Below are 16924 nucleotides of genomic sequence, written 5' to 3' on the forward strand. Positions count from 1 at the left end.
TCAGAAATCATTCTAATATACTGATTTGCAGCTCAAGAAACATTTCTGATTATTGCAGAAATAATATAACAATGTTGAAAACAGTTGTGCTGCTGAATGTTTTTATGGAAACCGTGACACATTTTATTTTTCAGGATTCACAGATGAATAGAAAGTTCAAAAGAACAACATTTATTTGAAATAGAAATCTTTTGTAACAATTCCTTGATTTAAAAAGTGTTCATTTATTTTGAAAACAAAATCAAACAAATGCTATTAGCATTACCAAAAATTATACTGATGAATTGGAACTTCAAAATATTCACTCAAACAAACAATTACCAAAAAACAACTTTTCCCCCTGGTGGAAAACCTCCTAAACTAGGTAAGCCACCTGAGAATTTTGGCAATGATTCAAATAAGAAATCTCAATAGAACATTAATCCCAGTGCCCAGAGTTCATCAGTATAAGCATACTAGAATCTCTGGTGTGAAAAAAGGAGAATATTGCCACAGTTCTCCAATTTTCAGTTTTACATCCACCGGCTGACCAGGTTTTGCCATGGAATATCCTTTTTCAGTGAAATGAGTGGGCGACTTGATCGTTTTCATCCCAGTGCCCTTGGTCACGAGCTGATTTAATGAGTGTAAACTTACATCAGCGCAACTCAAACAATGGGGCAGCAGCACTGAATGTGTTATTGGAACACAGGCAATACAATAAGTGGAAATCTTGGCGCCTACCAAGTGCAACTGGACCCATTCTGATACCGTAATATAAATATTGTTGCTTTCTCTGTCAAACCGAGCACTATTGGTGCATTAGCACCGTTCGGGTATAATTGAATTTCCTAAAGCAACGTGGATTCCAGCGACATGTTTGGAGAGATAAGAAATTAAACAAATGTAGCCAGGCTCGATAAACTTTGGAGCAGCTCACTGGCTCCTCTGAGAAAGACCTTTTCACTCTGAAAGAGCTTATAAACTCCCCGATATCAGATTTTGCAGTGGAAGTTGTCTTTGGCTGTGATTGTTGTAGTGAAGCAGGAGATAATTGTCTAATCTTTCGCTTTTCATCTTTGAGGTAAAAATACTTAGCAGTTCTGAGGGGAAGCAGACGCGTTCAGACCCCAGGCCTCACATCTAGCTGATGCGCAACACACGACCTAGCATGAACACAGTCCGCAGATAAGATGAATGAATGTATTTGAGATTAGATTGGCTGTAAGGCAGCATCTAAATAGGATCGGTCCATGCAGTTCAGTTGGCCAGATTCAGAATGGCTCGTGGCTGTGTGTTCCTGTATTTCATTCAGGCCATGCACGATCTGTTACCAGCAGAGCTCTGCAGAAAGACATGCAGATTTGCACAGAATTCTATCAGCCATTCATTCATTGACCAACCAGCTGCACACACTCCCTGCCCCTCGTGTGTTAATTTATTCAGTCATGATCCTAGCTTTAAACAGATGACACTTCACAAGTTCACTCTTACATCTAATCTGATAGCAAATAGTAAGCATATTTTGGTGTGCTGTCCAGGGGGAGGGCTCCGAGCCCGGAATATGGGCCGAACCCAGAGAACTCCCCCTGTCCCTAATATGGGATAAAAATAGATTAGGGGTGAGGAGTTGGGGTGGAGGAGGGATGACGGAAAACTGTCATTGGACAGAGGTAGGCAGGCTGCATATAAATACGTATTGTGCTCGTTAGGGTGGTTAGCTAAACGAGTTGCACCTGCGCCGAATTAGTTGATTATCTGATCGTGCTCCTGCCGAATCTTGTTAATAAAACATAATTTTGATCGAAGCACGAGAGTGCAGTACTTTTATGCATGCCACTATAAAAAATTTTTTTTTTAAACTCTGCACATTCTGACTGGACCACGGTAACTTTGTTTTAGAATGTTAACAATCCATCGTAAGGAGACAGACACAAGCAGCCAGGTAACTCAAACTATAGTTATGACTGCAGTATAAGAATACATTTATTGATATTCGATCGGTCAGCTTGTGCCTCCATCCACAGATAAATCGGAGAAAATTACACACTGCAAATCGCATCCATATGAACAAAGCAAATGTGCATTGCAACAGTAACAATCAAAATAAATGGGTGTAGATCATTCCACACAAAATAATAACAAATTAGTTTGATCATTAATATAGAACACTATAGTGTAGAGCAGGGGTCACCACACTTGGTCCTGGAGGGCCAGTGTCCTGCAGAGTTTAGCTCCAACTTGCCTCAACACACCTGCCTTGAAGTTTCAAGTATACCAAGTAAGACCTTGATTAGCTGGTTCAGATGTGTTTGATTAGGGTTGGAGATAAACTCTAAAGGACACCGGCCCTCCAGGAACAAGTTTGGTGACCCCTGGTGTAGAGCATGACTAGAGCAATGTCTTGGGTTCTGAATGTTTGCATGTTATGACATCATACAACTGGATTTTATTTCTGGTATGCAGTGATCTTTACCACCAACAAACAAACCACAATGACAGCGGACAAATCCCAAGCCTCTAAATTTACACGCCATAACACTATACCCAAACAGACAACAACACGATTATAGTAGCATAAATAATAAAGCAGTCAATCATTTTTATTATTTGTAGCCCCCTCCAAAACAGTGCTCTTTAAAAAAGATTGAGCTCATGCCATTGGTCTGAGGATTGCCATAGAAACCACAGCTGGTGGCTTTGATTGGTTGTTAGGTACATCTATCCCTTAGTTGTATAAAAAAAGAGAAGCTCCCAGAATAAAGAGACTGTATACTAAACTCTTTGTGATGGTCCCCAATCTTAAACGCATTTTAAGTACAATCAAATTATATCAAGTGTAAAATTCTAAAGGTCTAACTCACAACTGTTCATTAACTAAGAATGAGCATTCGCAGCTCTCCTATCCAACCCTTCGCAAACTAACCACTGAAAAGTTTCAGGCTGCCAGCTTCAGAACATTACATGCATGTTTTTCAAATGTCCTATTCGTCTTTGACCCTCTAAAATGACAAAATTAAAGTTAAAGTACATTTAAAGAAAAATGTTCATCAAACCCTGCACCTCTAATTAAGATGAGCAGTTTCAAACTGAAAAAAATAAAACCAATTCTGGTGGCTTCAAATATCTTCTAAATACTACACAAATACATTTTTTAAATATTTAAAAAAATAATTTAAGGTCTTGTAATATTTACTTTATTCTGGTGGACTATCAACATTTTCTTAAATATATGTATTACTTTTTATTTTAGTATTTATAATTCTAGTTGTGGAAAGTGCCACTGATAAAATGTTTTCCTTAAAGGGGTGGTTTACTGCGATTTCACGTTTTTCATTTTAAATAGTGTGTAATGTTGCTGTTGGTGCATGAACAGTATCTGCAAAGTTGCTGCGCTGAAAGTTCAACATAAGCAGAGATATCGTCTTTTAAAAATCAGGAAGTTTAATGCCTACGAAAACGACTCATATGGGACTACAATGAGATACTTCCCGGGTTGCATACGTAATAAACCCATAAATTTGCATCAACCCCTCCCTCCGGAACATGCAAAAAAGGGGGAAAGGCCATGTTCTGCGACTTTGTCGAAGAGGAAGAGTTATAGTGGAGAGTTGTAGCCATGCCGTCGAAACGGTGTTATTTTCACCCAGCTGTCAGGTCTTCTGTGTTCGGGCTTCCTACGGACGCTGTAGTTCGTCAACAATGGTTAAAATTTATGTTTTATTATGTTCCTGACAATTACAATCCTAGTTTAGCTCTCTGTGCTGCGCATTTTACGGAAGACAGCTTCCAGAATCTACACGAGTTCAATGCCGGATTCACACAGAAACTATTACTAAAACATGGAGCAGTTCCAACTTTAAAACCAGAGGCAGCAGTTGTTGGGCCACAACCTGCAAGTAAGATTTCATAATTTTAAATATATTTGCATGTATAATTTCAGACGTAATGTTTTAGTTTGATCAAGGTCGTAAACAAATGCCAACGCTGGCTTTAGTAGCCAGTTAGTTAAATGCTATTTCGTGTGTCTTTGACAAACGCGTACAAACATTTTGGACCCGAATTTGTAATTATGTACTAATTTTGTAAATGTATTTTCCATGTATACTTTATGACGTAATTTTTCGATTTGATCAAGGTCGTAAACACAAGCCAACGCTGTTTGGTTATAGTTAGTTCGATGCTATTTTGTGTGTATAAGACAAACGTGTACAAACTTCAAAAAATTATATGTAATCACAACAGCAAACTTCCATTCAGAAACGTTTTGTAAGAGCCGTGCTTGCGGAAGTTCTGCTTGACTCTCTTCATTACCGCTTTCTGGGTCTGATTCTGGCTCAAACTGATACGGCAATATTGACACCATTATTTACATTTGACCGCAGCACATGCAGCTGTCGCCCGTAAAGGTAATGGATGTGAAGTTTCCGGACAATGTGCAGTACGCAGTTTAGCCAATCACAACACACCGATCACAACTAACCAATCTGAGCCCATCGCCTGTTTCTAAGGGAGTGGTTTCATAGAATCAGGAAGTCAACCGGTTGTTCAAATGACAGAGGAGAAAGCGGCTTACAATAAAGGTGAAATATATGAAAAATAAGGTGTTTTTTAACAAACGAAACACGAATACATGTTATATTGCACCCCATAAACACAATCAAGCAAAGAAAAAAAGCAGTAAACCACCCCTTTAAATACACTGAAAGCCACTTTGGCTAAAGCTGTTAATGCGTCTCGCTGTTAATGTTTTTTTCTTCTTCATCATCTTCTTTTTTTCTTTCTTTTTCATGGCTCAAACTGTTTTTTTATTTTTTTTTATTATTTGTTTTTAACTTATAGCTCTGATATGATAATGACCAATTTTTTCAGTAAAACTACAACCCGAATTCCGGAAATGTTGGGACATTTTTTAAATTTGAATAAAATGAAAACTAAAAGAATTTCAAATCACATGAGCCAACATTTTATTCACAATAGAACATAGATAACATAACAAATGTTTAAACAGAGAAATTTTACAATTTTATGCACAAAATGAGTTCATTTCAAATTTGATGCCTGCTACAGGTCTCAATATAGTTGGGACGGGGGCATGTTTACCATGGTGTAGCATCTCCTCTTCTTTTCAAAACAGTTTGAAGACGTCTGGGCATCGAGGTTATGAGTTTCTGGAGTTTTGGTGTCGGAATTTGGTCCCATTCTTGCCTGATATAGGTTTCCAGCTGCTGAAGAGTTCGTGGTCGTCTTTGGCGTTTCTTTCGTGTAATGATGCGCCAAATGTTCTCTATAGCTGAAAGATCTGGACTGCAGGCAGAACAATTCAGCACACAGACTCTTCTACTATGAAGCCATGCTGTTGTAATAGCTGCAGTATGTGGTTTTGCATTGTCCTGCTGAAATACACAAGGCCTTCCCTGAAATAGACGTCGTCTGGAGGGGAGCATATGTTGCTCTAAAACATTCCTTTCAGCATTCATAGTGCCTTTCAAAACATGCAAGCTGCCCATAGCCTATGCACTTATGCACCCCCGTACCATCAGAGATGCTGGCTTTTGAACTGAATGCTGATGACACGCTGGAAGGTCTCACTCATCTTTAGCCCGGAGGACACGGCATCCATGATTTCCAACAAGAATGTCAAATTTGGACTCGTCTGACCATAGAACACTTTTCCATTTTGAAACGGTCCATTTTAAATGGCGGATTGTGTTTACCAACAGTGGTTTCTGGAAGTATTCCTGGGCCCATTTAGTAATATCAATGACAGAATCATGCCGATGAGTGATGCAGTGTCGTCTGAGGGCCCGAAGACCACGGGCATCCAACAAAGGTCTTCGGCCTTGTCCCTTACACACAGAGATTTCTCCAGTCTCTCTGAATCTTTTGATGATGTTATGCACTGTAGATGATGAGATTTGCAAAGCCTTTGCAATTTGATGTTGCGGAACGTTGTTTTAAAAGTATTCCACAATCTTTTTACGCACTCTTTCACAGATTGTAGAGCCTCTGCCCATCTTTACTTATGAGAGACTCTGCCTCTCTAAGACATCCCTTTTATAGCTAATCATGTTACAGACCTGATGTCAATTAAATTAATTAGTTGCTAGATGTCCTCCCAGCTTAATCTTTTCAATATTTCTTGCTTTTCAGCTCTTTGTTGCCCTGTGACAACTTTTTTGAGACCTGTAGCAGGCATCAAATTTGAAATGAGCTCATTTAGTGGATAAAAGTGTAAAATTTCTCTGTTTAAACATGTATGTTCTCTATGTTCTATTGTGAATAAAATATTGTCTCACGTGATTTGAAAGTCTTTTAGTTTTCATTTTATTCAAATTAAAAAAAAAAAAACAATCTGCTTTACTGTAAGAAGTCATAACCATTTTATAATGTCATAGTAATTCCTATCAAAAGGCAAAGTATGTGTATATGATTCAAATGCCTGATAGCACAACACCATGGTTTATAGTTGTACCCAAGTCTCCTTGTACGCAGTAAATCTTGGGATCACTTAAAAGACTGCGAAAAGATACCTGGTGTTTAATTAAAGCAAGGTGATGGCTGAGACGAGCGATGTGAGTCACGAGTTTGGCTCACGCGAGACCTTGTAAAACAGAGCTAATTGTAAGGCCTGTCATCATTTCTGTGATGAGCTGTTGAATTTGGTGAGGACTTTTGGAAACCATCCGCTAGTCCCAGTGTCTGAAGCAAAGGTGGATTCTGCATCCCTTGCCGCAGCCAACGCCACACAAAAAGCCTTATTTTTCACAAATGTTGGGCAACTGCTTGTCACAAACAGTTAGCTTGCATGTCATGAGGTCGTGGAAATTTTTCTTCGGTACACGTGTGCGTGAGATCGATCTCATAAACATCATGGCTAGATTGGAGGTGAGGAGGAAAGATTTGGCTCACAAGACTTTTCACATTGAATTTATTGAATTAATTCTGCAATGGCTAAACAGGCAGCTGCATTTTATTTAGTCACCTGATCTCAAAAGCAGATTTTGTTTTTATCTGTACAGAAACCAGAGCAGCACAACCCTAAGAAAGTATGTCAGGTTTTGCTTTCCACATGCTTTTCTATGTTGTCTCAGTGAGAGGAGCCAGTTTGTTTCAGTCTTTAAAGGGGGCGAGGGCTGAACACAGAGAGAATGAAGGGTGTGGGCCAGGCAGATGAGTTGGGAAGAGCCAGAGAGTCTTGTGAAGCACATGTGCTTTTCATTAGCAGGCTCAGACCTGTCCTCAAACTGCTCGCTTCTGGCCTCTGATTGTGAATAATGGCCCATCCTCATGTCGCCGAATCGACACTGACATCCTTCAACTCCCCCGGGAGCCACGCATCACTTCCTGCGCTCGTTCCCAGGTGCGGACAATATGCTCGGAAGGCAAAAGTTGCAAACAAGTCCTTGGAGTTCATTCTCACTTCTCATGAGATGCTTGTCTGTTTACGTTGTCAGAGGCGAACATTTTCAAGATGCAGAAGATCGCGTTTCGTTTCACCAGTCTTGCGCAACCGGTTTGGAGGAGCGCTGTTCCAAAAAACGCTGTTCACCACAATGTGGTCATCATCATCACGGCGTTCTTCTTTTAGAGTATGATTTAGCATGAAACAAGAAGTCCTTTCTTCTTAGTTCACTTCCTGAATGAAGAACCTTTCGGTGACACACGCAGCCATAAAACACAAAGATGCATCCTTACTGGAAGAAGAGATGTGTGACACTGGAAATAAATAACAGAGGAAACTTGGACATAAATAAATAATTAAAAGAGGGGAAGAAGGCAACAGATTTTTATTGTCTCAGATTTGGACTTCTTTTTTCAATGCAACATGGATGCAATAAATTAGTTGGAGAAAAGAGCCGTAATGTAAACATGTGAGAAGGCTATTCCCCAAATACAGTTTCAAAGACTTATTCTTGATGATGCTTTTCCCATTACTTTAAACTCACACCGTTCAAGCATGGATACACAGAACACCTGATAAAACATATTTACTGCAGCAATACTTTGTTTTTTGGACATGTACCATGGCGTTACCACTGTTTTGAGCAATAGTATGCACACAATAGTACTATGATGTTTGTTGGTCAAAGAACCATTGTATTACCGTGCAGTACACACACATTCTAGTGCAGTGGTTCCTATCCTCGTTCCTGGAGCCCCCCAACACTGCCATTTCAGGTCTTGGACTCTCTACTAATGAGCTGATGATCTGATTCAGGATGGAAACCACTGTACTAGAACCAGAATCCTGGAGATCTACCTTCCTGCAATGTTCAGCTCTAACCCTATGCAAACGCACCTGAACCAGCCAATTAAGATCTCCAGGGACCTTTAATAATCACAGACAGGTTTGTTAGAGCAGGGTTGGCACTGAACAGGAAGGTTGATCTTCAAGAACAGCATTGGGCACCCCCGATTTAGAGTCAACACGAAAGTACTCTGATATTCCTGAGGTCTGTTAGGAGCAAGAGTGGAGAGCTCATGTGAGCTCTGTTTATTGGTCATATCATATCTCAGCCTTGACTTGTCAGAAAAGTATTCAGCGTGCACAAACCCCATGCATATGCGAGCCATATGGGACATGTTTCACGCATCGCCAACTGATCAGACCGCCACAGTTGGCTCTCGCATTGACATTTTTGACTTTGATTTGCACAATACTGTTCTTTGAAATGTGATAAATAATGGAAATAAATGATCAAGCGGTCTGTGCCAGCTCAGACTGCACCGTGAACCCATCCACGGGCGATATGTTCAAGTTCTCCCTAGGGGGATGATGCGGATCGAAGGTATTTGTGGCATATTTCTGGAATCGCATGAGAAACTAAACTTGACAGAAGCAGATGGCTTTTCACCCCGGTGCACTCTGTCATAAAACCTACGTAAACATTTCGTAAGCATGTCTTTCTGTTTGTGACAAATGATGTCTGGAAATGAAGCCATGATGTCAGTGTTGGGTTGTCACCAGTTATTTAGATTAGCTTGCAAGCGGGTTATGTTAAAGTCGGACACATTCACCAAACACCAAAATAGTTACCGCAATCCTATATAGTCAAAGTTTACGAGATATTCAGGTACACTTTCAAGTGAATGACAGTAAACAGGACAGTAAAAAAAAATATATATATATATTTCAGTAGCAGATATGGCTTTTCCTCTGTGACATAAGGGAAAACTCAGTACAAATGAGTCATGGTTTAGAAAATATCGCTGGGGCAATGAGACTTGCTGATATTGTTACAATGAATTGTTTCACAATCGCATGCAAACTGGATCCGTTCATATGGTAGTGCATTACTCTCTTTCCTGTGCAAACACCTGCTCCCTTTGGGAGGAACAATCGTCCAAAATGATACTGGACGCAATAGGGGACATATGGTAATATTTTACTTTCACGTCCAATGAAGGGAATAACAACAGCATATCGATAACTAGATTTGCATTTCATGAGGAAATAACCAGTGCTTGTAGAACCGCATCAAAGTTTCTACTTTCTATAATGAAATCCTACATCATACCTGTTTAGCTGTTATCTCAATTTCGCTGGACTATGCTTGAAAATTAATACACAATGTGACATTTGCTATAGGTGGATTGACAGATTGGTGGATTGATTTAGTAGCAACACCACTTGCTACTAAAACACTGCAAAATATCTCCTGGTTGCAAATTATAAATTGCATAGCTCTCTTTATGTGACCTTAAATGGCCTATGAACCAGATTCAACCACAGCTTTTCCAAAGCATATCATATCTACAGAATGTGACTTGGAGCATTATTTTAACTTATTTTAGCAGTATAGGAATGCAAACTTTCATGGTTCTGGACACAAAGATCTAGATCTAGATCTCTGCCAGCCAACAATGTATTTTTGTCCATAGCTGAAACAGCTTGCACCCAACTTTCATGCTGGCTACTTAACTGAGCGTCGAGGCCTAGAGCGAATGAGCCAGCGTGCAGTTGTTGATGTCATCTTTGGACCATCTAACGAACGGTCTTTTTTTGTCATGCAAAAAGGAAAGGACTATGCATATCTTTAATTTGTTTCTTTAATTTGGTAACTGGCCTTTTACTTGCTGTAGGGTTCACAAGGTATCTCAAGCTCACAGGTCAGTGGAAATGACTGGGCCTGAGATACTTCCAATAATCTCACAGGACCTCCGAGCCATTTGAATTCCAGGATGCTGTAGTCGGTTCACTGCAGTTGCCGTCAGTTACATGGACGAGGGCCACGGAATTCTCTGCTCTCTTAAATTAAATCTTCCGGCTTGTCCAGCAGCTCCAGTGAGGATGGGTAAAGGGTTGGAGGGGGTTTGTGGGTGTGGGTTAAGCTTTGCTTCTGCTCCATACTCCTGACTCCCTCTATCTGCTGCTTTTAACAATCCGGCTCTCATTTGGACTGGTGTTCAAATGGTGTTTTTATTCAAAAAGAAATCATTGATGAATGGTTCTTTCTCATATGGAATGTGTTTACACCAGTCATTCACATGATTGGCACCCAGCTCTACAAACGCATGCCTGAGCCCAAGTATTTCATATTTGATAAATCTGTTATAATCTCCAAATGTTACCATGCCTACTTGTTGTAAGTCTTGCTTCAAAGAAATCTTTCAGACATCACAGGAGAGAGAGCTGCATTACATTTTTCATCTTTTATGAAGACAAAGAGATGGCATCTTTCCACTATCTGCTAGAATGGTGAACAGTACCAAACAGCTTGTCTTATATAACAAATGACTATTCAATATTCTCAGAAATCAGTGGAAATGAATTCACATTCATCATCCACATACATCCATACAAAGTTCTGAAGTTCCTTTCATTTTGCCTAGTATTGTTGCAGTGGCTGGTGAAAATCCATTTGCAATCTAGCTGTAATGTATCCAGCTGCCCTGTTTTAGATTAGTATAATAGCTATATCTGTGGCATGTGAACATTTTGTGCAGATTTTTGCGTGTATGCAGAACTGATGGTCATTTGACATGCAACATGGCGAGCATAGATCAGTGTGGTGCATGGTCAATAAGTGAATCAGGGTGGTACAGGGTGGTGCAGATGAAAAATGAAGACATTTACATTTTCAATTAGAGCAGTTTACTATGACAAGCAACAGCAGGAAACCTGATCCTAACATACTATTCATTATTTTTCTGACAATATTAATAAGCAGTCACAAGCAAAAAAAAAAGGACCATTGTGTGTTTTTTTTTCAGACATTACCAGTACCATGGCAATACCAATAATTTTTTTTTAATTTTTATTTTTTATAGTAGGGCTACTCAAAAGCATTGGACAATACTTCACAATAACAGTGATAACTTCACAATAACTGAACCTTAAGTTCTTCAAAATCCCTCCCATCTAACATTTTCACCTATACTGCATGTTTCATCTTTGACAAATCACATAATTTGAAATATGGCATACAGCTAAAAACTTTCAGTGGTGGTTTTGTCTACCATCCATTCAAAAAAGTATATGCTTCTTCGGTTTCACTTTATTTTGATGGTCCCTTTAACACATTCTATTGACTATAAGTAATGCTGCATCTACATTTCTACTGACTCTCATTAGAGTGTTAGTAGTGTGTTAGTTGATTGGTAGGGTTAGGGTTAGATTAAGTTGACACGTTCTTGCGAAGTTATTTATAGTCAGTAGAATATCTGTTGGGAGACCAACACAATAAGTGTTACGGGGCTGACGAGACGAGAGGCGTGCGGGTCCATTTGCAGACTTTATTGGCAACAGAGACGTGGTCAAACAGGCAGGGTCAAACAATGGCAAACAGGTATATAAAGGCAATGCAAAGAGTAAACTGAAACAGGCGTAGGTCAGGCAACAGCGAACAGTATCAAGAGGGCTAGACAAGAGAGGTAATCAAAAACGTGAGCGATAGTCCAGGCAGGGGAAAACACGATAAAACAACAAAGGCTAGGCTAGGCTAGGCTAGGCTAGGCTAGGCTAGGCAAGGAAAACTAACGGGGCTCTGTAGGGCAGCGATAATGCATACAATACTCGGCAACGAGGGAGAGAATGTCCAGGGTTGAAATAGTGTGTGTGATTAGTGATGCTGTGTGATCAGGTGTGTGTGATTAGTGCAATGAGTGATTGGTGACAGCTGTGTGCGTGTGATTGGTGAGATGGCTGATGGGAAATGCAGTCCATGTGATGTGTGGTGTGAAAGTCCATGTGGTGAGCGGGTGACCTCTAGTGGTGAATGAACGGGAGTGCAGACCAGATTCGTGACAATAAGGAGTTAGTAGATATTAAGCAGACAGTCTACTAATACTCTTATGAGAGTTTATTGACATGTAGTTGCAACATTACTTAGTGTCAACATAATGTTCAAAAGGGACCATCAAAATAAAGTGTTACCGCTTCTTCTTCTTCTATCCTCCTTTGTAAGTTTATGTGAGTGGGTAGAGTTATGTTTCGATAACCTTCATGCACTCAGGGCTCTGTGGAAAGAGGGAGAGTGAGATGACAGTAATATATTCCAGCTGCACTTGGACTGTTTTCATGTTCATCAGGAATAGTTGCATTGCTTGAGCAGTACTTACAGTGCTTGAGGGAGGTTTGCTGTCTGACACCGGGAAACCAGGGGAGTGCATCATTAACTAATGGCAGACGCACCTGTCTGGGCGTCTGATCCACGCGTCTAAGAGTCACTCTAATTGATATATTAGTAAAGATTAGATGCTCTTATGAAACGAATGGATCAACAGGTCCATCTAAAGATCTGAGCGTATGATGAACAAAAGGAAATTAGTCACAGTTAGTCCAAGAGCATTCCACATTTATTGAGCCTCTGTGAGTTAAGATGTGCTAGAAGGGGCTTTCGGCAGTGTCACATAGCCCAACTTTTATCATGAAATCTGGCCCATTTTACAGCTCATTCTGGCCCATAATTGTCCACTTAGACATGTCCGGCTGATTGAAAAATAAGCGACCGGTGTACTTTTTTGTTATTACGTGCTGTTTAGAAGCATTTTTTTTTTCTGAAATAATCGGTCCAGGCTCATTTGAAAAACATTCCTGTTACTTTCTTATGACATTATGTTGCTTCTTGCATGTTTAATGGCACTTTTAGAGCAAAATGTACAGTGAGTGGTGCTAAAAGAGCATTCGGTTTTCGCCAAATTAGATGAACATAAATATGGAAACATTTTATTGTTGTTTTTTTTAGGTCTCGCATTCACACCTACACTAAATCCCACCCTGAATCTAATCAGTAGAGTAATCAGATCAACAAAAGCAAATATGACACAAACAAAGCAACCAAGCCCCTTTAACTTGCTTCTACAAGTCTTTGAGCTCTTTCATTGTGACTTGTGTTTCATGGGACTCACACCTGTGCGCTCCATATCAATGCTATACCAGGTGAGCTACTGAGCAAGCTTACTACATCATCAAAGCCTCACATATGTTACTGGTTATGTTATACAAATGTTAAAATGCTTTAGTTAAAAGCATTGTGCGGTCATAACATACAGTAGTATGGTGCAAAGAACTGTGCAAATATAAGTGTCATTAATGGATAATCTGTCTCTGTAATCATAATTTGTGTGAAAAGCAATAAGTTATTGGTGTTTTATTGGCACTAGTGTTTATTTCAGATGGAAACTGCACTGAATTATTGTTCAGTGTAGGTATTTTTTGGAGTCCCGCAAGAAGCATATTTTTCTAATGAGCCTATGTTGGAAATAACTGATACCATAATATTGTACTGTCTGGGAAAGCACTCATTCAAATACTTCCACAGCAGTGTCAGTTCATGTCCATCTCTGCAACTGACAGGAGAAATGTGTGTAGAATTTCTTAAGTGTAATTGTGTGTAATTGTGTCTTGCATTCTTGGGCTTTTTGTCTTGAAATATTAATGCAACTGTATTATCCAACTGTAATCAGTTTTTGTATACCCTGATTGTGCTATCTAGCAAGTCATCTTGCTGATGATTCTGGAATTTCAGACAAATAAATGTTGTTTTACTGTGTAAAAACATACAAATACTTATTTATATACATAAATATACATTACTGTATAGACAAGATAAAGCAGTGCCGATGCTGTGAGAAAAACAAATAAAACTTAACAGTCACTACAGCAATAGTTCTGTCCTCTGCCATGTTTAAAGCCTGTGGCTCACCCAACTTGAAAACTTGGGTATCAAAATTATCCCAGAGGTTCCCAGTCATAAATACAACTTGAGAGGCCATTCACAAAATATATGATTTGACGATATATTGCACTGATAATTAAGTAGGCATGAAGGTTGAACCTGATCAGTTGCACAACAGCCAGCAGCGTAAGAGTAAACAGCCAAGAGAAAAATATGTAACATATGGAAAGACTTTAAACAGTATATGAGTACTCTGCATGCTTTGAACAGCATGGTAGTGATGACATCATCATAAAATCCTGTCATCGCACTGTTGATTTCCAGAAAAAAAAAGATGCTTTTCAAAGTGAAGAAATGAGGCAACCAATGAGGCAGATATTGTTCAAATGGAAACATTTCATAAATTTAACACCACTGTGTCTCTGCCTAGGCAAGCTAATCCAAACAAAAAAATACGACATTTTAGTAGGTCACAAAACCCCAGAGCACAGCATCTAAGGATCTAGAGGCCTCTCTTGAAATGGCTGAAGTTGGTGTGATTTCTTCACAATCAGGCAAGGCAGCATAGAGGAGGCCACAGCTTTACAAGAAGAACATTTCTACCGACCTCAAATGTGCCTAAGACCATGTGAATGAGAAAGAACATTTTGTGGACCAATGAGTAGACAGAACCCTTAGATTTGGTTTCAACAAACCTCTGCATTCACCCCATCCCAGCGGTGAAACACAGTTGGGGCAGTATGGTGTTTTGGGGCTGATTTGCTGTCTTTAAACCAGGACAGCTTGCCATCATTGATGAAACTATGTGTTCTGTGTTATATCAGAAAGTTTTCCAAAGAATGTCTTCAGGGTGTCCATAAACACACTCAAGTAGGTCTACCACTGAAAGGTTAAAGCAGAAGAAATTAAATGTTTCCGGAGGGCCAAGTCAAATTCACTTAAGCTGATGTGCAGGACTGATCTGCAGTTACTGGAAATGTTTGTTTGCTAGTATTAATGATCAAGGGGGTCACACCAGATGCTCAAGACAAAGCTTCTCTTCCAGCAAAAACATTCACTTTATTGTAGTGTAGTACTAAGTCACATTGGAACTGATGATTTCAGTCCGTTGACTTGTCTGTGGGTATGTTGCTCGAGGCTGAGATTAGCGGAGACCTTTCTTTAGCCTATACTAGACATTTAACTGATCTAAAAGGTTGGAGCCAAATGTAGACAAGCTGTTTAATATTCCATAACAGGCCAAAATATGGTTACATTCTCAGCTCTGTACAATTGTGGCATTGTTCTGCAGAGCAATGTGGATTTTTTCCAAGTTAATTATCTGTTGTCTGTGACCCTCAGCAAACTATGCTTGGAAAGCACGAGTCTGTAGCCTCCTTTTGCCATCAGCCACTATAAAAAGTTTCATCTCTTTCTCTTGTGTCAGAAGTTCGAACACCATAATTCAGAGGCTTTTAAAGTTACTCTCAGATTTATAATGGCAACAAGGCAAAAGAAAGACTCATAAGCAAAGCATTTTACTGCACATCCTTTCCATTTCTGTATTCCTCCCTCTACCATAAAATACGGATGCAAACTTTGTGACCTCATTTGTTTAGGGTTTCCGTGTTAAAGGAGGACACAATGTAGCAATAATTTTCAATCAAGCTAACTCCTCATTTGCTTAGCCAAAAAGATACACTGTAACCTCTGAGCACTTTCCATCTCTTTAAAAAATTCTTGTCTTTTGTTCTCTTTCTTCATTCTTTCCCATCCAGCCCCTCCCAGTCTCATTGCTAAATCACTCCATAGTATTTACAGTCCAAGCCATTTGGGGATGAGGGTAGATCATCGTCATAATTCATAATGATTCATATGTGACATCCTTCCTATTAGATATCACTCCTAACTTGTTATTCCACTATCCAGAGTCATGAATTCAAATGCTCTAGAGAGGCATACTCATGGTCACAATAGTCACTGTAGGCTTATTTGCTACATTGCTTAGAGGCTAGCACATGTCTAGCCTCCATGATGTTTCCTATAATTTCATTGTCTTCTCTCTACTTTCAGGGTTAGGGTTAGTAGAATAAGTTGACACAGTTGCAAAGTGACTTGTAGTCTGTTGGTGGACTTTCGAAATCAGCAGATATTAAGCAGACGGTCTACTGATACTCTAATAACTGCTAGTTGACATGTAGTTGTAAAGTTACTAATAGTCAGTAGAATGCTAAAGTGGACTATCAAAATAAAGTGTGACCAAAAAGTTAAAAAGCAACAAATGCTGCTGATTGAGTTGTACTGAACCCAGAATATTCCTTCAATGAAAATATACATTGTCCTCAACATCCTCAAGTTAACCAGGTTAAAATTGCTGACACTTTTAATGCCAATAAATTTCCATGCCTCGCATACAGGTTTCCTGAATTTGTTGCTGTATGTCTCTTCTACTGTAGGCGGTTATGGGGCTTATGGTGCATATGGTGGTGCTGGAAGATTTTACCCAGTGGCTGGAGGTCTGAAACCGGCTAAACCAGGTGCTCATCATCCAGTGAATAGTCAGCAGTGGTTAAAGTGCAGTCAAGTAATTATATATAACCATTAGACCTTCTCTTTAGGTGCTGGGCTACCTGGAGGAGGTCTTCCTGGAGGAGGTCTTCCTGGAGGAGGTCTGCCTGGAGGTGCCATTCATTCAACAAGCCTTTTAATGATTTGGATTTTTTTTGTGGCAAAGTAACAAAAACTACACAGCTCTCTTCTAAGTCTGATTCTCTTGCTTCAGGTGCTGGTGGAAAGCCTGCTAAAGGAGGTAATATACATCTTTCAGAGTCCATTGTTTCCAT

The 16924-nt window shown here is 39.6% G+C and overlaps 1 protein-coding gene across 8 annotated transcripts in view; it reads left to right on the forward strand.

The window, feature by feature from the left end:
* Nucleotides 1-16924, forward strand: part of elna (elastin a) — a 64403-nt gene that overhangs the window by 12535 nt on the left and 34944 nt on the right. For all 8 annotated transcript variants that reach the window (XR_009274365.1, XM_058799557.1, XM_058799550.1 and 5 more), the window contains 3 exons: nt 16538-16618; nt 16700-16762; nt 16864-16890. Coding sequence is in view for 7 of the 8 variants with exons in the window: in XM_058799557.1 (XP_058655540.1) it covers nt 16538-16618; nt 16700-16762; nt 16864-16890 (171 nt within the window). In the remaining variant the exon portion in view is untranslated. The remainder of the gene's footprint in view (nt 1-16537; nt 16619-16699; nt 16763-16863; nt 16891-16924) is intronic.

This window comes from Onychostoma macrolepis, chromosome 15, assembly GCF_012432095.1.
Source record: "Onychostoma macrolepis isolate SWU-2019 chromosome 15, ASM1243209v1, whole genome shotgun sequence".
NCBI classification, from domain to species: Eukaryota; Metazoa; Chordata; class Actinopteri; order Cypriniformes; family Cyprinidae; genus Onychostoma; species Onychostoma macrolepis.